The sequence below is a fragment of the Eulemur rufifrons genome, chromosome 8 (assembly GCF_041146395.1).
Source record: "Eulemur rufifrons isolate Redbay chromosome 8, OSU_ERuf_1, whole genome shotgun sequence".
In the NCBI taxonomy this organism is placed as follows: Eukaryota; Metazoa; Chordata; class Mammalia; order Primates; family Lemuridae; genus Eulemur; species Eulemur rufifrons.
In genome coordinates, this window is record NC_090990.1 from 21,748,275 (window position 1) to 21,773,899 (window position 25,625).

The 25,625-nt window shown below is 38.7% G+C and overlaps 2 protein-coding genes across 6 annotated transcripts; both read right to left on the minus strand.

Moving 5' to 3' along the window:
- Positions 1 to 241: 241 nt before the first annotated feature.
- PTP4A2 (protein tyrosine phosphatase 4A2) lies at positions 242 to 11,403 on the minus strand. 4 transcript variants are annotated; one of them, XM_069477596.1, is made up of 5 exons: positions 10,824 to 11,403; positions 6,631 to 6,723; positions 3,264 to 3,355; positions 1,568 to 1,642; positions 242 to 576 (listed from the first exon to the last, which is right to left on the minus strand). In XM_069477596.1, exons 1-5 carry the CDS (start codon positions 10,917 to 10,919, stop codon positions 468 to 470), a joined length of 465 nt encoding a protein of 154 aa, XP_069333697.1. In that variant the 5' UTR covers positions 10,920 to 11,403; the 3' UTR covers positions 242 to 467. The 4 variants fall into 4 exon arrangements, with proteins under 4 accessions (XP_069333697.1, XP_069333696.1, XP_069333700.1 ...); XM_069477595.1 differs by having other exon boundaries at positions 3,264 to 3,394; XM_069477599.1 differs by lacking the exon at positions 6,631 to 6,723 and having other exon boundaries at positions 3,264 to 3,394.
- A 23-nt stretch (positions 11,404 to 11,426) lies between these two features.
- Positions 11,427 to 25,326, minus strand: LOC138390556 (uncharacterized). Of its 2 annotated transcripts, XM_069479698.1 has the most exons (3): positions 24,996 to 25,326; positions 12,194 to 12,285; positions 11,427 to 11,530 (listed from the first exon to the last, which is right to left on the minus strand). In XM_069479698.1, exon 3 carries the CDS (start codon positions 11,498 to 11,500, stop codon positions 11,435 to 11,437), a length of 66 nt encoding a protein of 21 aa, XP_069335799.1. In that variant the 5' UTR covers positions 11,501 to 11,530; positions 12,194 to 12,285; positions 24,996 to 25,326; the 3' UTR covers positions 11,427 to 11,434. The 2 variants fall into 2 exon arrangements, with proteins under 2 accessions (XP_069335799.1, XP_069335798.1); XM_069479697.1 differs by lacking the exon at positions 12,194 to 12,285.
- Between the last annotated feature and the right edge of the window lie 299 nt (positions 25,327 to 25,625).

Consider the following 25,625-nt stretch of genomic DNA (forward strand, 5'->3'; position numbering starts at 1 on the left):
GAGGGAAAAAATATACCCCCCTTTCCAAAAAAGGAAAAAAAAATCCCGCCACAGGGAGATCTATGTGCCAAGCATAATGGAAGAGTGTGCTCCCCAAACAAGACGGTTCTGCACAGGCTAAAGTTCTGCTGGTTTTCCTTAGAGACCTATTTTGAAAAAGTTTAAAAAGACAGGAAATTTTAATATAATTCAATCCTGGCAGAAATTCACACTCCAAAGCTAGGAGCAAAATCATCTTTCACTGAATTAATCCCTTTTTTCTTTCTTTTTCTTTTCTTAAACATTTTATTCATGTTATAGAGGGATTTCTTTTTTGTTTGCTTTTTTCCAATCATTAGGAGAGTGGTTGAGGAGTACTGAATCCATCACTACTTTGATGACACAGGTAAGATTCCAGATTCACATTTCCAGGTACCAAGAGTTCCCTCTAAATGCCACTATCAAGTCAACCTTTGTTACATTTCTTTCTACTGAACACAGCAATGCCCATTGGTATCTCTGAAGCGTAATCGCATCTTAGGTCGGTATTTCTCCAAGTAAAGCAGCTGTTTGGAATTGAATGCTCCCCTTCTTTTTCTGAAAGTATAAGAATGGCAAACTTTATTATGTAAAAAAAAAAAAGAGCTGATTGACTGCAATACATTATTTACAGCCTAAGGCCTTTCTAACTAACTCTACACAGCTGAAAACCAGCATATTTCCCATACCACATCACTTCTTAAAGAGCTCAGTTCCAACATGAACTTTCTGAGCATTCCCAGAAGGAACAAATTTTCTTTGTTGACTGCCATTATAGTCTATTAAGCATTTAATAAAGATCAGAATGGTATATCCAGAGACATCTGACTATACTCTTCCCAATTAGATTAATAAATTCTTCAGGTTAGAACTGGTAGCAAGGATTTAGGATGCTAAAAAAAAAATATTAAGATGAAGGAGCAGGCTCAAGACATAGACAGATGGCATCTCTTGAAATATTTTACTTTCCAAGAGCTGCTGCCATATATTTCACGCCCTCTGTCACAAATTGTCTTTACTTTTTTTTTTTCTTTTTCTTTCTTTTTGTAAAGAAAGGGTTCAAAGGGAAAGATGAGACAATAATTGCCAAAGAATTCTGGACAACAAAATAGCATGGCCTATTATTCCAGACCAACGCCAAGATTCTGTCTGAGCGCTACCATCCTGAATAGGTCATGTAAGAGTCCTAGGTGATTAACTGCTCCTTTATGCATTCTTCTTGCTTCCTTGTCATAGAGAGTTGTTTGGAAATTGTATGGAATATATTAAAAGAAGCACTTAGTCGATGAGATTCTACCTAGCTATTTTCAAGATTCCTAGATATTCATATCATATACTGGACCAAATTTGCCACCCAAATTAGAAAATCTTTAACTCTGGGAGCCAGTAGTATTGAATCTCTTTATTACTTGCTCTAAATTTTTTACAGCTTAATAATTTAAGTCAAAGACAGCAAATTATCCCACACTACAAATGGATATCTTCCCTAATTCCTTCCTCATACATGATATTGCTTTATGTGTTTCTGAAGACAAAACTTGACACTCACTGTCTTATAAACTGAACGGCATCTTCGTACTTCATTCCACATTCAATCAAAGCGAGTGCAACCAGCACAGGTGCCCTGCAGAGAGAAAAACACGTGTAAACATCCACAAGTCTTTGAAATTAAAAGATTTTTTTAAACCCAGGATTACACATTACCAAAATAAACCAAAGCTTGAGTTATCCTTTTTCCTGTATAATAAAATATCTGATATTTTCCTACACAGTAAAATTATCCATCATTATAGCTTCTGTAATATCTATTTTTAGTAAAGCGCTGAATTCTAAACCTACACTAAGAGATCTTTATTCTTTAACACATCACATTACATCTCAAATTTTCTCATCATTACATATTATCAAAAATTCTTCACTGGTCTTTAGCCCTTATCACAGTAAAATAAATGGCTAAACATATCATGTACTTCAAGTATGTCAGAATTTTCATTATAAATTTCTTTTAATATTTCCTTATCAAATGCTAAAAAGGTGCTAGACTTTTTGAACAAAATCCTTCTGATGAGCTACGAGAGTGCCAAAGAACTGACAGTTAGGAACAGCTCTCTATTTTTAAAAAAATCTAACAAAAGAAATCATGGTTTAGAAAGCCCATTACAGGGCACCAACTTTGGATTACCTAAGATAGCTACTAGTTATAAAATTGCTCCAAGTCAAGTTACAACATTATCTTCAGCCTTCAGGATAAGGACTGAAACTTTTGCCCTTATGAAGAAACTATACTACACTAAAGGGTAAAAAAGGAAAATAGTAAACAAAAGGACAAAGCAGAGCTAACAGCCTGAGTCACCACTACCCTGAGGCAACAACAGCCTGCACTAAGGTTTTGAGTCAAAGTACACATCCTAAATTGGCATTTAATCTGTCTGATGAGAGTGCTGCAACACTATCCCAAGCAATGTTGGGGGGCGGGGGTGGTTAAGATCAGGGTCAATTCTCATCCATACATCTCCTTTCAAGAGTCTAAAGTTTAGCCATATGCTTTCTACCTATTAACTTTCCAATCATCTCAATCGAAAATGACCCATGTAGGCCGGGCGCGGTGGCTCACACCTGTAATCCTAGCACTCTGGGAGGCCGAGGCGGGTGGATTGCTCAAGGTCAGGAGTTCGAGACCAGCCTGAGCGAGACCCCGTCTCTACTAAAAATAGAAAGACATTATATGGACAACTAAAAATCTATATAGAAAAAATTAGCCGGGCATAGTGGCGCATGCCTGTAGTCCCAGCTACTCGGGAGGCTGAGGCAGTAGGATCGCTTAAGCCCAGGAGTCTGAGGTTGCTGTGAGCTAAGCTGACGCCACGGCACTCACTCTAGCCTGGGCAACAAAGTGAGACTCTGTCTCAACAAAAAAAAAAAAAAAAAGAAAATGACCCATGTTTGGATTCTTCAAACTCTACAATGATTTTACTTTTGTTGCCTATTTCAATGACCTGAACCTTTGATTACTTGAAACAGGGGAAAAAAATAAAACACCCACTAAATCCAGTTGTGCATTAGAATTGGACAACCAGATGAAACACAAAAGGTTGTAGTGAGAAATCATTACACTAGCTTTTTATATCTCATTTCCTTTCCTTTCAGGTAATTTAATGTTCTTTAGTGCAATACATGGCAAATTTCTACCAAAGTGAAATTTTCATCATGATAACAAATTCACAGGCAAAAGAGTAAGAGCTTACCTTCCCAATCCTGCAACACAATGCACCGCAACACAGCAACCTGGCTCTTCACGAAATTTGGTTTTTAACAGATTTAGCCAATCATCTACTATCTGATTAGGGGGTGGAGCTCCATCATCAAATGGCCAATCCTGCAAAGAAATGACCTTTTACATTAAATTGATATTTATTCCAAGATTAACATTCTAATATAGAATAGCCGCACATAATACATAAGGCAAGCCTAACCGAACCAACTGTACTCAATATACCTATTCTTGACACAATTCTGATCATTGCTGAAAAATTATCCAGGGTTTTAAAAGTTTGTCAAATAAATTAGCCTTCTCAATTAAGTGCAGTCAGTGTTGTACACATCTAGATTTATCTTATGGAAATCTCTTTATCCAAGTCAAAAGAGCTAGTGTTCTCCCAAATATGGTATCTGAATAGAGTAGTAATTAGGGAAAACTGTAATTAAAGCCAAGACAAAGTAGAGAGGACACAACACATGTCAACATGATTTAACAGTCCACTCTGGCAAAGTGTTGTAACTGGTGTCTCATTGGTCTCTACAAATATTTTTGAAGATTACCCCCCAGATGACTCTAAATTACGACATCTTTTCTTTAGAGAAAAGCTCTCTGGTAAGAAATCTCCAATTGTTAGTAAATCATGATAGAAACATATACCATCTTTGTTATTTATGTGCTCAGTAACTTTTTTTTAAAGGTAGCAATTATTTTTTAAACTCTGCCTAAATTATACATGTCCCATTTAACAAGGACAGTGTTACAAGACAGGGTTCTGAGCAAAAGCCCATTTTGTCATGTATCCCCTTCTCTTTTTGTATTCATAGATTTGGGTTGTCTTTCAATTAAGACTAACCCCACATGCACTCACAGTACAGGCACAGGTTTAACTACCTTGCTACCTATACCTAGCAAGAGGTCCTAAGAAACCAGTCCTCACATTTTACATGCCCTCTCTCCTCCCACCTAAGCTTCAAAGACAGAAATGCAAAAAACACTATTGGGAATTTTTTAAAAACATAAAGCTATTCTACTAATGAGACTGGATAGAGACATTTTAAGATACTAGAAAAGGAAAAAGAAAAAGCGACAGAGCACTAAATTGATTCTGTGCTCATTATTGGCACCACTAGAACACTTCATGTAGCCCATTAGCCACAACAGCACATTATGTTTTGAGTTGTCAACTACGCCCCATAATTGAAGGGCTGTCAGTGTTATTATAAATGTCACTACAGAGTTTAACTATAAACAGCAGTAAAACCGGTGCCTTAGTCAAGAACTTCCTCTAATGCTCCCTAAAATTCACTTATTTAAGAAACAACATAAAATATGCTTCACTTACTCATATAAGTAGTTTCTACAAAAAAAAAATCATTAATCATTTAGAAACATCTGAATTGCAAACTGACACAGCTAAAACCCACCATTAGTCTATTCCAATGTGTGTCTGATTTGCAAGAGCATTCAAAGGATTGAAAGGTCTTATTTGAGGGATATCCTCTTACAGCGAAATATTTCAAACCCTCTTCACCTAGCAAAAGTAAATAACTCCATCTTAAAATCTCTGTGTGGGAAAAGGAGAGAGAGTCCAAGCTTAATGCTAAATGCCCTTGTTTTTTCAAGCTTAACTTAGACCTTTAATTTAATGTGATCACAGCTATTTAAAACAAAACAAAAATCTAAATTTAAGGCCTACAATAAATCCCAGACCTACCATTATCTTCTACAAACTAGTTCAAGTTCTTTAATACATTCCTATTTCGCAAAGGTGTTTACCAACATTACTGATTCAAACAGACTGGTCAATCCAAGTCATTTTCTCACCCTGCCATCTGTCAAAACAAGTTGATTTCTCCTTTAGCCGCTGGAGAACACACAATATAGGAAAATGAACTTGTATTCAAGCTTAATTTCAGAAGCTTAAATTTTGTTTTTATTTATTTTTTTTAAACACAGGGCTGCATTTTACACATGTTTACACTTATCCCCAGTGATTTCCAGCCAGTGGACCATAAAGTCATTTAGAAATGGGAATGCAAGCAAATTAATACCATGCCATATTAAAATACATTTTTAAAAACACTGTTTGGCTATTCAGTTTTTGTGTTTTCACTAAAATGGAGGTGAGGAAACTTTATGGATCAGGTATGAGATGACTGCCTTACCAAAAGGACATTTACTCTTGAGTTTTTTTGGGTTTTTTTTTTGAGACAGAGTCTCACTCTGTTGCCCGGGCTAGAGTGCCATGGTGTCAGCCTAGCTCACAGCAACCTCAAACTCCTGGGCTCAAGCAATCCTGCCTCAGCCTCCCGAGTAGCTGGAACTACAGGCATGTGCCACCATGCTCGGCTAATTTTTTCTATATATTTTTAGTTGTCCAGCTAATTTCTATTTGTTTTTTAGTAGAGACGGGGGTCTCGCTCTTGCTCAGGCTGGTCTCGAACTCCTGAGCTCAAATGATCCTCCCACCTCGGCCTCCCAGAGAGCTAGGATTACAGGCGTGAGCCACCATGCCCGGCCAAGGACATTTACTCTTTTTGCATGAACTGCCTTCTCAACCACTGACAACTGTAATAAAGACTATAAAATTACCACTTAATAAGAAGTAGGCACATAACCTTGAACGAGTATCATCCTTATTACCTTCTTCCTACCCACTTAAAATCTCCAGTTCTCTTCCTACTACACTGCCTTCCCTTCTTTCTTACAGGGAAACAGCATATTTTGATACTAAGGAGGAATTTAACTTAAAATAATTTCAATCACTTTTGTGTTCAAAGTGAACTATGAAAGAAATCTAATCACACTAAAGCTCCTCAGAAATCTATCAATAAGTGTCAGAAATTATGCTGATTACTCTTGGAGCAAAATGTCTTCTCCCTCTCCTCCTTATCCTCTTCTCCCACCTTTTTAGCTCCTACAAGTTATCCACAAAATATTAAGTCACCAATCTTGCACTTGCAAAGTGGCAGAGAATACTTCCATATGGACTTAAGAATGTCTGATAGAAATTACTTTCAGTTATATTCAAACTAGTAGTCCAGAAACAAAAGCTACATGTTGCATTAATTCTTAAAGAATAAAAATGTAAATTTCCATTTTCTTAAAATAAGTGTGCACTAAATTTTGCTTTTTATTAGTTGAAAACACTCTGTATTTACAGGCTTTAAAGGCACAAATGAACAAAACTGCCCATGTATTAATCTAAAAGAATTTTAAAAGATTACTATCAATAATACATTTTCTACTACAAGTTTAAAAACCAAAACTACTAGTGCCAAGTTTTATAAACATCTATGTTTGAAAGGTACAACTTGTTTGTAGTAAAAAAAATTAAAACCCTACACACTCACTAGAACGTGGATTCCTTCCTTTTCAACTGGAGCTTTATCATACGTAGCATCACAAACTCGAACCAAAGTTGTCACTCCATACTTCTTAAGTTCCTTTAAAGAAAAACAATTATAAGGGAACTTGCTTTTAAAACCTCCAACCAGAGCTTTAGAAATGTGATATTACAAATAGAAACAATGAGATATCATCTGTAGACAAAGATCAAACTCATTCTCATTGTGGTAACATACATAATGGACACTCATGCACTTTCAGTGGGAGTGTGAGTATGACTCAACTTTCTACAGGGCAATTTGGTAGCATAACACAAAAACTTCAGAAGTTCACATAGGCCTGGCTCATGCCTGTAATCCCAGCACTTTGGGAGGCTGAGGTGGGAGGACTGCTTGAGGTCAGAAGTTCGAGACTACATCTCATTAAAAAAAAAAAAAAACAAAACTAGCCAGCCATCAGGGCGCATGCCTGTAGTCCTAGCTACTTGGGAGGCTGAGGCAGGAGGATGGCTTGAGCCAAAGAGTTCCAGGCTGCAGTGAGATATGATCAAGCCACTGCACTCCAGCCTGGGTAACAGAGCAAGACCCTGACTCTTTTTTTTTTTTTTTTTTTTTGAGACAGAGTCTCGCTGTGTTCCCTGGGCTAGAGTGCCGTGGCGTCAGCCTAGCTCACAGCAACCTCAAACTCCCGGGCTCAAGCAATCCTTCTGCCTCAGCCTCCCGAGTAGCTGGGACTACAGGCATGCACCACCATGCCCGGCTAATTTTTTTCTATATATATAATTGTAGCTGTCCAGATCATTTCTTTCTATTTTTTGTAGAGATGGGGTCTCGCTCTTGCTCAGGCTGGTCTCGAACTCCTGAGCTCAAACGATCCGCCCACCTCGGCCTCCCAGAGTGCTAGGATTACAGGCGTGAGCCACCACGCCCGGCCAAGACCCTGACTCTTAATTAAAAAAACAAACAAACAAAAAGTTCAAGCCGGGCACAGTGGCTCACGCCTGTAATCCTAGCACTCTGGGAGGCTGAGGCAGGAGGATAGCTCAAGGTCAGGAGTTCAAGACCAGCCTGAGCAAGAGGGAGACCCTGTCTCTACAAAAAATAGAAAGAAATTAACTGGACAACTAAAAATATATAGAAAAAATTAGCCAGGCATGGTGGCGCATGCCTGTAGTCCCAGCTACCCGGGAGGCTGAGGCAGAAGGATCGCTTGAGCCCAGGAGTTTGAGGTTGCTGTGAGCTAGGCTGACGCCAAGGCTCTCTAGCCCAGGCAACAGAGCAAGACTCTGTCTCCAAGGCCGGGCGCGGTGGCTCACGCCTGTAATCCTAGCACTCTGGGAGGCCGAGGCGGGTGGATCGCTCGAGGTCAGGAGTTCGAGACCAGCCTGAGCAAGAGCGAGACCCCGTCTCTACTAAAAATAGAAAGAAATTATATGGACAACTAAAATATATATATACAAAAAATTAGCCGGGCATGGTGGCACATGCCTGTAGTCCCAGCTACTCGGGAGGCTGAGGCAGTAGGATCGCTTAAGCCCAGGAGTTTGAGGTTGCTGTGAGCTAGACTGACGCCACGGCACTCACTCTAGCCCGGGCAACAGAGCGAGACTCTGTCTCAAAAAAAAAAAGACTCTGTCTCAAAAAAAAAAAAAGTTCACATACACTTTGAGCTAGAAATTCTATTTCTGAAAATTTATACAAAGGAAACAATTAAAGATATACACAAAAATTTAGGTAGCAGCATGTTCACCACAAACTGTTTGAATGGTAAAAAAGTAGAAACCACATTAACAGTCCAAAAACAAGGGAATGGTTAAAGGAAGTATGATACACCCCTACAGTGAATACTATGACAGCTATAGTACTGAGGAGGACAGGGGAAGATTTTTAAAAATATAAAGTGTGATCCTATCTATTAATATATGCATAAGTACACACATACATGCAGAGAAAAACATCTGGAAGCCAGGTGTCAACAATGAAATGATTTTAAATTGTCTTTTTGCATATTTGTATCTTCTGATTTTTATGTAATCACTTATTTTTTAATTTAAAGAAATACATAAAAGTAATTCTGAAATTAAGAGAAAAGATAGTATATTAAAATGCCAGGCGGGGTGTGGTGACTCACACCTATAGTCCTAGCACTTTGGGAGGCCAAGGTAGGAAGATCACTTGAGGCCAGGAGATCAAGACCAGCCTGGCAACATAGCAAGACCCCATCTCTACAAAATATAAAAAAAATTAGCTGAGTGTTTTGGCACATGCCTGTAGTCCTAGCTACTTGGGAGGCTGAGGTGGGAGGATTGCTTGAGCCCAGGAGTTCGAGGCTGCAGTGAGCTACAATTGCGCCACTGCACTCTGGCACTCTAGCCTGGGTGACAAAGTGAGGACCCTATTTAAAAAAAAAAAAAAAATTAAAGCCCCTCCTACAGTAACTGCCTATCTTCAAGGGGCCACCAGTATCTTTTTATAGCTGCAGAAGAAGAGTGGCCTTTGCCACTTTTGGAGTCTATTGCCAAGGAATCCACAGGCTCAACATAGTATCACGTAATTCAGCCAGGCTTAAAGGTGACTGAACAACCTGAGGGCATACAGTCCTAGAATCAACTTGTACACTGTGTACACAAAGTTAAGAAGCTCATGGAATCATAAGCACAAAATAAGCAGGAACAGTGATATCTTATAAGTGGTGCCCATTGTTTGATTATCTAAAGCGTAAAGTTAACTGAATTGCTAAAGGACTTTTTTTTTTTTTTTCACAGAAAGGCCTTATAATACAGACTCAGGAATGTTGGAAGTATTATATTAAGTCAGGAATTTTAAAAATAAGTTTCATCCTGAATAACTTGAGTGGAAATAAAGAAAAAAATAAAATAAAATAAAAATAAGTTTCAAAATACAAATAAAATCCCATTAAAACTCCACAGTAGTCATTCATTAAAAGGTGAAAAAATCTTTTATGGTAGATATTTGCGACTTTAAGCAAGTCAAAACCTCTTTTGGCTTCAGCTTTCCCATGTATAAAATGTGAATCCCTGGGAGTTTATCTGGCTAAGTCTACTCTATAAATACAACAACAGAAATCACATTTAAACTGAACAACATGGGAATGATTAAAAAGCTTACATTCAAGTGTTTGCTCAATGAAGTACAAACTATCAATATTAAAAAAATATATAGGCCAGGCACAGTGGCTCATGCTGGTAATCCTAGTACTCTGGGAGGCTGAGGTGGGAGAACTGCTTGAGGCCAGGAGTTCAAGACTAGCCTGGGCAACATCGTGAGACCCCCCGTCTCTACAAAAAAATAGAAAAGTTAGCAGGCTATGGTGGTGTGCACCCATAGTCCCAGCTTCTTGGGAAGATGAGGCTAGAGGATTGCTTAAACCCAGAAGTTTGAGGCTGCAGTGAGGTATGATGGCGCCACTACACTCTAGCCTGGGCAACAGAGTGAGACCCTGTATCAGAAATATATACACACTTATACAGACACACACACACACACACACACATACATACATAAAAATTTTAAAAGGCTCCCTCTACCACCTTTCCTTCCAAGTTTCTGGACCCTTGTATATGATGATTACTATTAACTAGTTTTGGGGGTGGCTTTTCATCAGAGGTGGTTAGAACATCTGAAGTACAACATGGGTTTTAGCGTCAGAGACCTAAGTAAGTTTAGCAGTTCTACCACATACTATGTGCCATTAGGTAAATTACTAAATGGCTCTGACCCTGTTTCCACATCTGTTAAGAGGGAAATAATAACAGTATGTATACCTCATAGGGTTTTTATATTTGTGACCTTAAGCACAAACAACATTGCTTACTGCATAAGGCATATATATTACATGCTGATTGTAATGGTAGGTACATACTGTGTTTAATCAATGTTAATTATTTTTATTATTGAAATTATGACAAAAGAACTGTTAACAAATGTAGAAATGACAAAAGAAAAAAAACATAGTACTAGATAATCTCTACAGTTTCCTAAATTCCATAAATGTTCTTTTAAAAATCTGTTGTAACTAATTCAACAGAATTCAAACCAGGATTGGAAGGATAGCCATCCATATTCCAACTGTAGAAATAAATGGCGTTGTGATGAGATTTTTCTAAAATGGTGCTAATGCTAATGGAATTTTACCTAAAAATCAATCCAAAAAGTAGTAGACCATGCTACAATCTTACCTCTGTGAACTTGTTGAGAGTAGCATTGGTAGGGTTGTGAGTTATCAGAAAACGCATGTTTTCATAGGAGATCTCCACAGGGGCCGGACGGTTCATTATGACAAATAAAAAGTGTGAGCGTGCGTGTGTGAGTGTGATGGGGAAAATGGAAAAAAAAAAAAAAAAAAAAATCAATAAATTTTGAAATGTTTCACAGCAGAAAACATTAAAAAGACCACTAAAATGCCTATTATCGATCAGTGTTTTCTCTATTCGACTTGTTTATTCCTTATAAAGCTTCTCTCTTCAAGGTAAGCAGAAGTATTCAGAATCCACTCGAATCCAAATTCAACTTGGGCCTCAATGTCTGCAGATGGATACCTTCGGACTCCAAAAAATCCAACTACATACAAAACTTAAGCAGCCTTTACTACATTTAGGCACTAGTGAGACAAGTTAAAAGTGTAGGTCGCTTTCCACTTTTGTTTACTTGATGCTTAATTTTACTGGAGTCATTAAAAGAAATATGCTTGCAATTAAAAAAAAAAAAAAAAGCCAACTATTTCTGAGGCCAGTCTCGGTGTCCAGAGTCTTCAAGGCAATGTTAATTATGGCACATAGAACCTCCAAGCTCACTTGTCAGCGAAAACGCTGTGCTGAGCCTGGCAGAAGTCTGCCCTCACGCTCAGAATCGCCATAAATGTGCAACGTATCTTCCAACGAAAAACCTGGGGGAGAAAAGCATAAGTAAAATGAACTGGAGGTTCATATAATAACAGCACAGTTATTATAATGCCTGAAGTCAAAAACACATTCTTTATAAGCCCAAAGCCATGTGAAATGTCACCAATTCTAAATTATTACCATCTATGAAGAATAGGATAAAGGAGTACCCATATATCAAGAATTTTTAAAAAATCAGAGATGCAAAAGTATGTCTTTTTTTTTCCCCCCCAAAACTGGAATCAATGAAGTTTCTGTGCTAATAAGATTACTTTTAACTCAAATACTTTTTAAACGATTAAAAGGTAAAGATAGGTCCTTCACACATACTGTTTGCTTAAAATAAGGTATGCCTGTAAATAGGTGGAGGATATTAACCAAAATTCCACTTTGAGAATTCTATCTAAAATATATACATTGGCCCCCAATTATAATACTAGCCCATAAAGCACTTTCAAAAAATTATTTCCTTTTCCTCACAATTCTGAGTAATTGTTACTATATATGAGGAATGAGAATCAGAAGTGAAGTGACAGATATCTAAGGTCACACAACGAGTTGAGCCCAAATTCAAATTGAAGTTTTCTGTTAGTTCCATGTTTTTCCCAATGTACTACAATGCCTACTGATTCAACTGATCCTATCCTCTCATTTCTAGTCCAGTTTACCTTTTTACTATTTCTCACATCATTGCTCAAGAGTACAAAATCATCTGGAGGTCACTGATTCACACATCATTCTCCTCTCCAAATGTTAATTCCTACCAAAAACAAAGCAAGAAAAAGAAATGGCAGAATTTTTAATATTATTTTAGGCCTGCTGCTTTGAAACAGAGTAATCTTTATAACTGGCTCAGAGAATGTCAACGTAATCATAAATTTCCTTGGAAACAGGGACAAGGTCTAACTTCTATCACTTGCCTTTTTCCTAAGTTACCAATAAATGCTTATTTAGAAGTCTCTTAAAAATGTAATTGTGACCAGATAGAAAAAGGCATCAAAGAGAATCACCATAGAACCATTTTCAGGAAAAAACTGAAATATAGCTAAGAACCTGGACTTATAAGCTTTCAAAACTATTCATCTATCCTCAAGTCTTTTTTATGATCCTTGGGGCATTTTATTTTGTAAATTGCATACTTGATTATATTACCATGGACACAAACACAAAACTAAAATATTCCTAAAATATTAAAGATGAATATGAAATTCAAAATGGCATTCTAAGAACTTCAAAAATACCGCAACAGAAAAAATACTAAACTTGTACACTCAAAACTAAGAAAAGCAAAAATACACACCACCACTATCCCTAACTCATAATTCTAACTGCAACCCCAAACACAGCCACCTGAGATTACACAAGGACATTTCACAGAGTACTCCTTGTACAGTCAAAGAATTTTAGAGCTAGGGAAAACTTAGAGAGGTAACTGCTCTGACCTTTTTAAAAAAAAAAAAAGTTTGGGGTTCAAAGAGGTAAAAATGACTAAACTAAGACCACACTGCTAATTAGTAGCAGATCAAGGACAAGAACCCAGGTCTCCTAATTTCCTGTTTTTTTTCCTTCAATTTTGGAGGTACCTCACATATTTTCCAAGTCACAATCTTTTCCATACAAGTGTAACTTTTCTTCAAATATCTGCTTGGATGTTCATCTGCAATTGTGACCTTATAATGGGGGGCGGGGTATTAAAGTAACTACTCAAAGAACAATGGTTTGCATGAAATGCAGAGGAAAACACAAGGAAATTCTACCCTGTTTGAATCCTTTTGGTTCAATGATGTTATCACAGCAAATGTGTGTCAGCTGAGTAAAGGCACTGAAAGACCCACATTGTAGTGATTGCCAGGCTTAAAGGTTACAGCTCTAGCATTGTTTTCTACCTAGTCCCCAGTGTTTGCTTGCTCAGCAAACAGAACAATCTTTATCCCATCTCACTCCTCCAATCTCATTTTAGAAGGACCATTTCCAGGGATAAGGATAATTCATTATTATTAAGTTTTCAATTCTTAATACTGAGAAGCCCAGTAAAAGAACGTCTGCCAAAAGAAACAGTATGTTCTATCACTGTTAACAGATACATGATAAAAGCAAGCTTCTGTTCCCTCCCCCTCCCCCAAGAGTTCAACTACACATCAACAGCCACATTCCTGCACCTGTCAATTCAGATAAACTACTGTTAATTCCTGTGACACTTAAGAATGCAAACAGCCTTTATAAAAAAAAAAAAAAAAAAAAAAAAGGTAAACAACCTAACACAGCTGGAAAGTACTCAAAAGTTTTGAGCCCTATATTTTAGTATAAATTAAGCACATATACACCATACAAGAAAACTTTCTTCTAAAGTTGTGTCTCTGGCATTAGGTCTGCTCTATCAATGTAAGTAAAAATTGATTATTTTAATTTACCAGGTGATGAAAAAGGCTAATTGATATATCATAGTGATCAAATTCAAATATGCACCCAAATATTCTCTCCATCTTTTATAGAATCTAACTTTTAAAATGTTGGATTTGGGACAGTTTCATATCCTAGGCAGCATTTTTTTTTTTTTTTTTTTTTGAGACAGAGTCTTGCTTGTCCCCCTGGCTAGAGCTCACTGTAACCTCAAACTCTTGGGCTCAAGCAATCCTTCTGCCTCAGCCTCCTGAGTTTTTTTCTATTTTTAGTAGAGACAGGGTCTCGGACTCCTGACCTCAAAGCTAGCCTCTTGCCTTGGCCTCCTAGAGTACTAGAATTATAGGCATGAGCCACCGCACCTGGCCAGCATTTCAATTTTTACCAAACTATAACTTCACTGAAGGATTAGAAAGGATGATGTGGAACAGGGAAATCCTTTTAAATTAAGAAGGGGGAGGAGAGAAAGGATAAAGAGAAGGAAGAAAAGAACAAAGAGAGGCAGTTAGAAAAAGAGCTAGCAAGCTGAGACAGTGTATTGCCAATAAGACTAAGTCAATGACACAACAGAGACTACTCTAAATTTTGAAGAAAGATGTTAGAATGTTTGTCTGATGTCAATACTCTAGTGCTGGCCCAGCACAGTGGCTCATGCCTGTAGCCCCAGCCAAATCAGGAGGATCACTTGAGGCCAGGAGTTCGAGACCAGCCTGGGCAACATAGTGAGATCCCATCTCTCAAAAACAAATACATAAATAAACGATAATACTCTACTGCTAATATCTACCTAGATGAGAAACTAAAACCAAAATTTCATGAACCGATACAATTTCCAAAATTTAATCATGGCACATTCCTAAAATAGAAAAACTATGCAAAGTTAAAAACAATAAAACAGATCCACATGAAGTGATATGGAAAGATGGCTAAAAGACACTAGTAAGTGAAAAGAGCAAGGTGTAGGACAGCATGAACAGTATGGTTAGAGATATTTGTGAATACTGTCTATACTTTCATACCCAGGGACAATCCAGAAAGTTACAAAGATAAAAGGTAATAGTGGTTTCCTGGAGGTGAGGTGGGGTGGGGAGCACAGAACTGGAGGCTAGAGGTCAGGTGCATGATTTACTTTATCCTAACATATACCTTTGAACTGTTTTAATTTCTTCCATGTACATACAGTATTACCTTTTTTAAAAATTCCTGGGTGATAAAGAACCCTATGATGATTTATAACTAAATTCTTAACAGTGCTATAATCATAGGATTAGAAAGAGCCTCTAGAGGGCTAATCCTCTGTCCCAGGCAGGTCTGTACCTACGCAATTCCAGAGTTTTCTTCTTTGTTAAAGATACTAAGTAACTGAGTAAAATTCATGTCCTGCCTTGGCCACTGTAATTCTAAATTCAAATATAAAAGAAGTGAATTCAGAGATAGGAGGGAATTTTATAAAAGCAGCCCCCTTTAATTTAACCCAATCTTACTGGCCATTCTTTTAAAAATCCTATCAATCCACTCCCATCAAGCTTTCCACTAGGAAATCATCTCTATATTTCTAACTTAAATGATACAATAAACCCTCTAATTTGATGGGCTATGCCAATATTCACCAAATTAAAACAGCATATGATATAAATGCACAATAAAAGAATTCTAGATATAAGGAAAACAAAATCTAAAAGCAAAGATCTGAGGAACAAGTAAGCATATATTTACTGTGTTACTTTCTTACCAGAAATTCTACAGGAAGTCATGCAAATTTGAGTCAGTTTGGTTTCTACAATCAGGCAACATGAAAGCATAATACTATATGTAGGACTAAAACCCTGCAACAATTTTTTCCTAAAACAAATTCTCACTTCACATCAACAGACACCTGCACTTCCCTTTAAAATAAGTACAAATCACCTAATCTGTCAACAGGAAAGAATTTATCCTCTTGAAGAGCTAGGCATTTTCCTTAATAAGTTTCTTTATTAATTCAAATATTTAATGGACATGTACTATGTGTCACACACTCTTAACAGCAATAAACAAAACAAAGATCCCTGTCAGGACGAATATTAACACTTTTTTTTTTTTTTGGAGACAGAGTCTTGTTTTCCCCCCTGGCTAGAGCTCACTGCAACCTCAAACTCCTGGGCTCAGGCAATCCCCCTGCCTCAGCCTCCCGAGTAGCTGGGAATACAGGCACATGCCACCACGCCTGGCTAATTTTTCGTAGAGATGGGGTCTTGCTCTTCTTCAGGCTGGTCTCGAACTCCTGACCTCCAGTGTTCCTCCAGCCTCAGCCTCCAAGAGTGCTAGGATTACCGTTGTGAGCCATCATACCAGGCCAGGATCTTAACACATTAATGGGCAGAAAATGTCACTGCTATGGAGAAAAATTCAAAGTAGGAGAACTGACGATGCTAGAAGGGAGGGGGAATCCGAATTTTAAATAAGGCTATCAGAAAAGGCCTCATTGAAAAAAGTGACATTTTATCCAAGATCTGGGGATGTGAGCCAAATAGATACTTGGGGAGCATTTAAGGCAGAAGTATTAGCTGTAGCAAAGGTTACGAGGCAGGGACATGCTCGAAGTGTGTTAGGAACAACAAGGGAGCCAGTGCTACTGGAATAGAGAGGACAAAGGAATGAAGAAAGAGTCAAGAGAAATAAGAGAGCCTTATAGGCCACTACTAGAATTTGGCTTTTATTCAAAGAACAATGACTGCAAATGAAACCAACAGAAAGCTTCATTCAACAGTTACAACTTATGGTTTAAACAGTATCACTCTAGCAGCTATGTGGAGACCGATTATAGAAGTGGTAAGGGTAGAAACAGGGAGATTGGTTAGGAGCCTGTTAACTATAATCCAGGAGAGAGCTTTGTAGCTTGGACTAAGATACTAGTAGAGACGAAGGGGTCAATTTCAAGACATACTTTGATGTGGAACCCAAAAGGATGTGTCCACAGACTGGATATGGGGTTTGTGAAAAAAAGAGTCAAGGCCTTGAGTAACTTTAAAAACTTGTAGAAGCCTAACAATATTCAGAGACTACTCAGACAATAGAATATAAAATCTTTTCAATCATCAAAGAAAGTAGGGAAATTCCTCTGTAAAATATTACTGTATCTTCTGCATTTTGACAACTTGAGGAAAAAAGTGTCTGAAGACTTGTAAACTAAAGAGAACTTCCCTTTACTAAACACTCATCTTCTAGGTAACTGGTCTCAAACTGAAATTTTACTCATCTCTTATGACCTACTCCTAACACACCAGAGCCCAGCAGAAACAGCACCTCCACCCTCTGTGCCACCTATCTTTGTTCATCCCTTGGTTACATTTATCAAACTAAAATTGAATAATTTGGCTCCGTGAAACTTACAAGATTTAAATTAGTATTAGTCCCCTCCCCCACTGACTACAGTCCTAAGAAGTTAATGAAGAGGTATCAACTAAATTCTATAAAAATTAGGATCCAAAATATCAGTAAATAACCTAAAAATAGCAAGATGCATTTTTACAGTTAAAAAGTTTCATAGTTACTCCCTTGGTTATTCCCACTTTTCCACTTCCTTGTTTCAGGAGGGAACTTGAGAATCAAGTTCCAGTACAGAAATCAATAATCAGTTCTATAAAAAGAAATCATGACCTTGACGGTGGGAAAATGTCCTAACATTTCAGAACCAGCAGAAGATACATGGCCTGCCCCTCAGAAGGGAAAAGAAAGCAATTAACCAACAATCACACCTGCTTCCGAGAACAGTGACAGTTATTTACTGAAGTCCCGAGGGCCCTGTTCCCGCCCAAATGAAAAGGGAGTGGTTTTCAAATTTGTGTGTACCTTGGTGATTAGATGTCCTTTTCTAATAATTTCTACCTCTACGAATAACTATAAGACAAAAATTAAATATTTTCATGCCACACCTGAAAATATTTACTTTTCAATTTTGTACTCATTTCCTCTAAAAATCAGCAATTCTCCAGATGAATCTCTTGTCCAAAAATGTTATTTTTCCTTTCATAAATAAAAGTTAAATGAAGGTAACAGCACTATAGTCAATTTTCACTTTTTCTTAAAAAGTTTTTTAATAACATTGGTAATAACATTAAAAATCTTAATAGCACAATCCTAATACTGAACATTCAACTGTTTTCAGTTAATCTTTTAAAAATTACATTAAATAGCGCTACTAAAGTGATTTTATTCATCCATACTTTTATTTGCAAGCAAAGGTATCAAAGCTATCCTCTCTATGGGGTTTATGTTTAAAGACTTTTAGTTTATGTGCATTTAAACTCCCAAGCTTCTTTATTACAAAGTTTAAGGACATTCTTTTCCTAACAATGGTAACCTTCTCATACAATAAGAACTACCTCCAATTCAGATGTTTCCCCATAAAATTAAATCTTAACATTTATTTTCTTTCTTTGTTCCATCCTTCTTTCTTTAGTTCAAAAGGCTAATTTTCCTGGAGAACAATTTAAGTCTTAATCATTTTAACTTAGTTTCCAACATCACTATATATACATTAACTCAAGAACCCACTGAATCGTTAATTTCAATAAAGAAATGTATTTGAGATTCTGAACTTCAATTGTAATAAAGCAAATTCAGTAGTAAAAATCCAAAAGGACACCTGGATTCAGCCTGTCAACACCACTTTGAAATGTTTTCTGAGCTATATCAGGACAGTTAGAATGACTGTAACAGCTGCAAGTTCCCTGAGGTTGCAAAATAGATACTTGGGAAAGGTTATTAGAATCACCTTTCAAAATAACCTACAGCACAGGAGTAGCATGCAAAGCAAAAATTTCCAGGCTATTATTAGCATTATTTAAAATATGCCATATTTCAGAACTTAGAAGGTTACAGGTCAACTTAACTTTTTCATTTCCCCATTCTGTCAAATGTATTGAGCATACTTAAAGGTCCTGTTCCAGTATTCACCCCCAAAAAGGGGATAGGAAGCTCTCTATGCACAGGATACCGAATTAAAACATCCCAAAATACATCTTCTCAGCATAAATTCTTTTGTTTGAGCCCCAGAAATTTTTCTGCTGTTAGGCATTTTGGTTGAAGTTTCCCCTATAACCGGGGAAGTTACACTTCACTTCCTCTCCTAAACTTGCTTTTTATAAATCACATTATACTTCACAGTCACCTCTGTGTACTGAATGAATACAAGATAAACAAACAAAAATCCAAACCATTCTATTTGAAGCTGCTGGTGGTCTTTTAAAATATACCATCTACCCACTAAGTGTTCAATAATGGCATGATGTTTATATTCACAAAACACAGTAACATTCACAATCTTTAAAAACCAAGTGTGTTTCACGTTACACATGAACAGGAAATAAAAATGATGAAATGCCTCTATAATGCCATGTCAAGGAGTTGTTAGTCTTCACTCACTAGCTTAATTCAACATGGATTCGCCTTCCTTCTCTTCCCAATTAAAGAATGCAAAATTCAATCTTTCTTGTCCTCTTCCTCCAAATGTTTACTAAGATGAGGGACAATATATCACCTCTGAATGATACTAACAGACAGTACATCCACTCCTTGAACAAGCATTTGCAGAGCTCTCTGCGCACATCACACAAATACTATCCAGGATCAAGCTCCTAGAAGAATCAACGTGGGTGAAAAATACTTGATTGGCATTAAGTTTTCATATTAATGCTACACATTTTGAAGATACAAAGTGTGAAGAGAATGGAGTAGGAGTAAGACTTCTGAGGAAAGGTAAAACTTTCATGACAGAAAACTGGTCGAAACAGCGAAGGGCCATGGTAGTGTGACTTCAGAAAGGAGCTTAGTCTTTGGTTAGGATAGATAACTCTGGGGAAGTCTTGACCATGCTGAGAATTTCAGGCCAATTCAAATGTAACAAAAGCTCTTAGGAATTTAAAAGCAGATTAGGAGTCAGTGAGCAACTCTTTGCTCACTGAGAAAGCAAATACTGCCATATTGGTGGGCCTCTTCTGATCTACTGAGCAGCTCCATAATTATCAAAAAAACTTAACAAAACAATTTTCTCAATTTATTAAATCCAAGTCACAGATGATACTTATTGATGACCTCCAAATTGAAGATCTCACTCAACTTACTAGAAAAATAATTGAGGGTATAGTCTATGACTTACATTTAAAATGCTTTTCACCCAGAAAGACCCAAATTATCTGCATAATTTAAACTAATCACCAAAAGGAAACTTGTTTGTAACCACATGTGTGGAATGAAAATAATGTCACTAGAATCTATTGTTTCTACATCATATCCTTCTCAATTTGCTGACAAATCCTGCGGATGACTCATATCCTTCTGCACTAACCAGTCACTCAGTTCCCTCATGAAAGGCTTTTCACCAATAATGGAAAGTAGAAAACACAACAATTTGTTTTGCTACTAAAAGCAACATATATCAAAATTATGTACATAAATCCAATTTACAACTACTGTAGTGGTACGACCTAGCGAATGTTTCCTGTAAAACAGTTGGTGACAGGGGGATGCTCAAATTTTAACTAAAACTAAAGGACAACTGGAAGAAAACAGACCTGATCGTGAATTTGAATTCTTGTCAAACAATACATCAGTTAAGAGCCAACATATCTGACCACTGCAGAAATAAAAATAAAGTAATTTATCTGATCTTCTAAAACAAATATATCATGTGTGCATTTTATGCCAAAAGAAGTAACATTTTCTGAGAAGAATGAAATTTCAACCCAAAAATACTATGAAAGGAATTAAATACACCACTTCTCTAAAGGTAAAGACTGTTCTAATGTTCAAAATATTTTTTCAAACTAGGTTCAACTAGAAAAGAAAGAGTCACCAAAAAAAGCCAATCTTAAAACGCTCTACAGTTTAAAAAGCCAACATTGTGCAATGTAAATTTATATTCAAATGATGAAATTTAGTTTCTAGGCCACTTAAACTGGAGTGGATGTCGTGTTAACATAACCTATGGGCAAGAAAATCAGTGTAGGCAAACAAAAGACATTTATATTCAAGTCACATAAAAAATACTGGTATAATCTGTGAACTCCTCCAGTCATTTTTCTGGGAAAGATGTTTGTTCCCTGTAAATCTACTCTGACTGAACGAACAGTGCAGGGAAAATCACCTTATGAGTGTGAGAGAGTGGTCATTTTCTTACCTGAGTCCTGGTAACCCCACAATAGGGAACTGTGGAGAGTGGACAGAGCCTACAGTATTGTGCAGCTTCTTCCATGGAGGTGCTAGGGCAGTGACAAATTCTGATTCAGCCTAGACCTCCACCACTCCAAGTAGCAAAAGATTTTCGTACAATATCCACTTCAGCTACACCAAGCAATCCTACAAGGCTTCAAGTCCTAAGACAGTTGCCAGGAAGTCAAGGGAGTTGGAAAATGTCGTTCACTCAATGAAACAAAGGGTAACTGGAGAAAGCTACCAGACACCTCTATACATACAAATAGTACTGAAGGTGAAAATGGAGAAGAGATTTTTCTAATATTCCACACATCAACAGACTCAAATTGTCATTGCCCAAAATAATTATTAATGGTAGCATCTACTGTTCGATAGACATTTAAGTAATTTAAGCACCAAGAGAAAAAATAAATTTTATCTACTGCTATCTATTTACTGACACTCTTTAACTTAGATTCTAAAACCTGGGATTTAACAATCAAGTTATAAATCAATGTCCTTACCTATGAAGTTAAAAGAATACCATTTACAGGACTGAGTTTTAAATGAGATGATTTGTCATTTGGCCCAAGATTTTCAAGGGAATGTTGAAACCTAAAGTCCTAAAGTGTAATGTTAGACTCTGCAAGTATCCCAAGACCATAAGATCTCTACCACTACTCTACTCAGTAAAAATAATTAAGTCGACCATGCTAAAACTATGGATTCTGATTTCCAGTTACTCAAAAATTTCTAAAGATCCCCAACTTCTGTCCAATAAGTAGTACAACTGATGGAATAGCACCTGAAGAAGTCAACCTTAGTTTCAACCAAACTTAAGTTTTACTCTTCCAAGAACAACAGCTAATAATTTACATACTGCTCCTCTGTATCTTATTTGTAAATACTTACTTTAGAGGCTTCACTGTTACCAACCCCAAATTACTACAAAAATAAACAAGTACAAACCCTGTAAAATACATCCCTACTAAATTTCAACTTTGCGTCTCAATACTGTATTTTGTAATTACTGCATAAGGAAACGCCACATTTATAGGACAAAATGAAAAGTTAATTCTTAAGAAAATAAATCTAATTTACCTTGTTTGCAATTTTTTTTAGTAAACTATACATGGTGCTTTCAGACTTTAAAAAAAATCATATGCAAAAACCATTCAAACATTTACTTTTCCCCAGTGTCACCAAAGTTCAATGAATGTTGATAAATGGTTTCTGCCTATAAATTTGGTTTGTTCAAATTAAATATTACTTGACTGACTCACAGAGGGAGTGGTCTGACTTTTGCTGTTCTGAGTCAGAAAATACCCGGTTCAACAGTTCTAAACTATTTTTCATTTGTAAAGGTGTTCTAAAATGCCAGCCTTTTCCAGCTACTAAATATAACAAACTGTTGCCTTAAGAGAAAAGTCTTAGTGGTAATACTTTGAATCTGTAACTCAATTTATAATTAACAAAGTGCTTTCACATGTATTTTCTCACTTGCTCTTCATAATCTTCCGATTTAAGTATCCCACACAGCTCAAGAGAGAAACTTCCAAAGTGACAACTTCTAGTTAACTCACAATAAATACACTCTATCCTTCTCCCAAAAAAGAAAAACACAACATAAAAGGCTGTTGCATTTCTTTAATCAGACTTCCCTCTCCCAGACATATTCCAGGTGCCTCATAAAAACTCTGTCTCAAAGCACACACCCTGGGGCCCCAAGAGAGTTTCAAGGCAGAATCTCCTCCCACGTAAAAGCCTAGCTTAGGTCCCTAAGAGCCCCAAGTAAGTATCTCCTAAATGATCCCCTCGCCTCCAGCTATTCAGTATTCTGCTGTAACCTCAACTGCTCTCATCTGTACAAGCTGCTAGATCACCTCCTGGATAAGAAACCTCAAAAAGAGACAACCTATTGAGAGAGTAGTAAGGTGTAGTAGAAAAATCGAGGACTTTAGAGTCAGATAGACCTGGATTTTTAATCCAGCTCCAATTATTATCTAAGTCAACCTTTTGAGTCTCTGTATCTCTTCATCTCATCCCTGTAAGTCCATGGGAGTTCATCACTGCAGCCTGGCAAATAGAAACAACTCAAAATGTGCCAAATGAATGCAAATGAGGATACCTGCCACCTTTATTGTAGCTATGAGAATTAAATGAGTATGCTTTTTAGCACCTGTAGCATAGTAGGCCTTAATTAATCCCTTCCCTGCTTACTAGTAAAAATACTACTTACTATTCCTGAAAGCAGAGCATACTAGTGACTGAAAAAAAGAACAACCAAATATAACCTCTGACTTCTAATTACACATCAATGACTTTGACTGTAATTCCACTACATCTACTATCAAAAGGACCACCCTACTTTTTGCTTATCACAGTGAGAGACTCCCAACTTCTAAAAGACATCATTATAAGGTTACATCAAGGTGTAAAATCCCTATCAAGACTCCCTACTTCTATAACACAAGAAGGGGAAAAGTCCATGACAATAATTAGTCCATTCAATATGAAACTTGAAAATATTAGGCTCAGAATACGGCAAACAACTTCTATCTTCACCAACGCAAAGGTACACCGGTAAGTGAGTCTGAAGCCCTGATAATGTTCATTCTGTATCCTTAATTTCCTTTTGCACACTTAACAGGGCATAACTTCACTCACTTCCTGTCTGAAACTACTCTGTAATACAGAACACGGCAGCAAATAAGTACCTTATTACAAGACAGCAGTGGTTGCAGTTTGGTGACTCCAAACAGACAAGCATTTGCTGAATGCCTACAGTGATACTAGAACTGCCAGTCACTTCATATGACGGTTCTTGACAAATTCCAGGACATAATAAAATAGCCTATGGTTCTTCATCATCAATATATTACATCATTATTACTTCTTAAGAGCTTTTCTCCAGAAGGGTAAAAAAGTCACAACCTAAAAGACACTACTTCAATTTACCTAACAATAAAATACCTTTCACCTGAAAAACTAGTACTTTACCAAAAAAAAATATATGCATCTGAATACTCAACAGGCAAGAGAGTAGGATCCTGGGCAACAGACAAGCTTGTTTTAGTTAACTCTCAGAACTCCCAGACTAACATGGGATGGCAACCATATCATTAAAGAACCTGGAAATGTACATTGATGTCATGACATGGGGGGGGAATTTTATGGAACAACAAAAAAAACCTCACCACATCCTTTCTGGGTGGAAAAAAATACCAGAGCCAGAAGATCAGAAGGTCATAGTGCCACTCGAAGAGACTTGTACCCTCTCCTCATACTTCAACCAGAGGATCGGGGGACTAGATGTTCCTGGAAAGAACTCCCTAACCCAAAACACCAGGGTTCACTACTGCCACACACAAAGACCAAGGGGAAGGGCCTCCGGAATGCCTGCTCACACACTGGACAAACGCGGGCACGTCTTGCCACGCTCTCATCTGCCACGCACCTTCTCCCCAACACATGCTCATATCCCCCCCAATCACTCTCTCCCTCCAAGACACTCTCCTCCCCCACCTACTCACACTCACCGCGCACTCACATCCTGCCCACTCACCCACTCATTCCCACACGCTCCCCTCACACCGATACCGCCCCCCTTTCTCCCCGACATTCGCACTCTCACACACACTCACTCCCCCCACACGGATACAGTCTCCCCCACACTCACTCTCCCCCCACTCACACCGTCCCTTCACAAACTCACACTCTCGCCGTCACGCACGCACATCCCCCTTGCTCACCCACCCTCGCTCCCCCGCCCCCGGCCCGGCCCTCCTTCCGGGGACGTGTCTCGGGCCTGCACTAATGGCTGCGGCGCCTCCCGCCCTCCCCTTCCCGGAGGCCCCGGGCGCCGGCGCGGGGGCCGCCCTGGAGGGGCGCACTCACGCTGGCGAGCTGGGGACTGGGCATTGAAGTCCGGCGGCGGCGGGAGCGAGGAAGGCGCCTCTCTCCTCAGTCACCTCGGCGGCGGCGGCGGCGGCGGTAGCGGTGGCGGCGGCGGCGACGACTCCCCCCCAGCCTCGGCGCGCGACACCCGGCCCGGCCCGGCGGCGGCGGCGGCGACGGCGCGTGTCCACGAGTCCGTCTTGCTGCTGCTGCTGCGGCCGCCGCTGCGTCTCCTGCTGCCGCCTCTGCCGCCGCTGCCCTGTGGCGTCGCCTCGCGCTGTGCCCGGCCGCCGCTGCCGCTCCGGCCGCTCCGGGACAGACGACGGTTACAGCCCAGCCGATCGCACCGCCGCCACCACCGCTGCGCGCGCAGCCGGAACCAGCTCCCGCCGCCGCCCCTCAGGGGGCGCTGCGGGGCGCGGCGCGCGGGGCCGCCGGCCCGCCCTCCGCGCTCGCTGACTGGCTGGCCGGCCGGCTCGCGGGCGGTTGGGCCCGCCCACCTGGCCCGCGGGGCGCTGACCCACTGCCCTCGGCGCCTCCCAGGCTCCTCCTCCTCGGGGTTCGTTCCGCTGCGCACTCCCGGCTACGGAAGGTGGGTCCATGTGACCGGGGAGGCGGGGCAGGACATGG

Excerpts from the sequence above, each read along its gene's own strand:
- LOC138390556 (XM_069479697.1), bottom strand. The coding sequence starts at position 25,019 with ATGCCCAGTCCCCAGCTCGCCAGC. Across the intron at positions 11,531-24,995 it reads CCAGTCCCCAGCTCGCCAGC|GTTTTTCGTTGGAAGATACG; the intron begins GTGAGTGCGCCC and ends TTTCTCCCCCAG.
- PTP4A2 (XM_069477595.1), bottom strand. The coding sequence starts at position 10,919 with ATGAACCGTCCGGCCCCTGTGGAGATCTCCTATGAAAACATGCGTTTT. Across the intron at positions 3,395-6,630 it reads AGGAAGGAATCCACGTTCTA|GATTGGCCATTTGATGATGG; the intron begins GTGAGTGTGTAG and ends ATTTCTTTGCAG. Across the intron at positions 577-1,567 it reads GCCGTTCAGTTTATAAGACA|AAAAAGAAGGGGAGCATTCA; the intron begins GTGAGTGTCAAG and ends TTATACTTTCAG.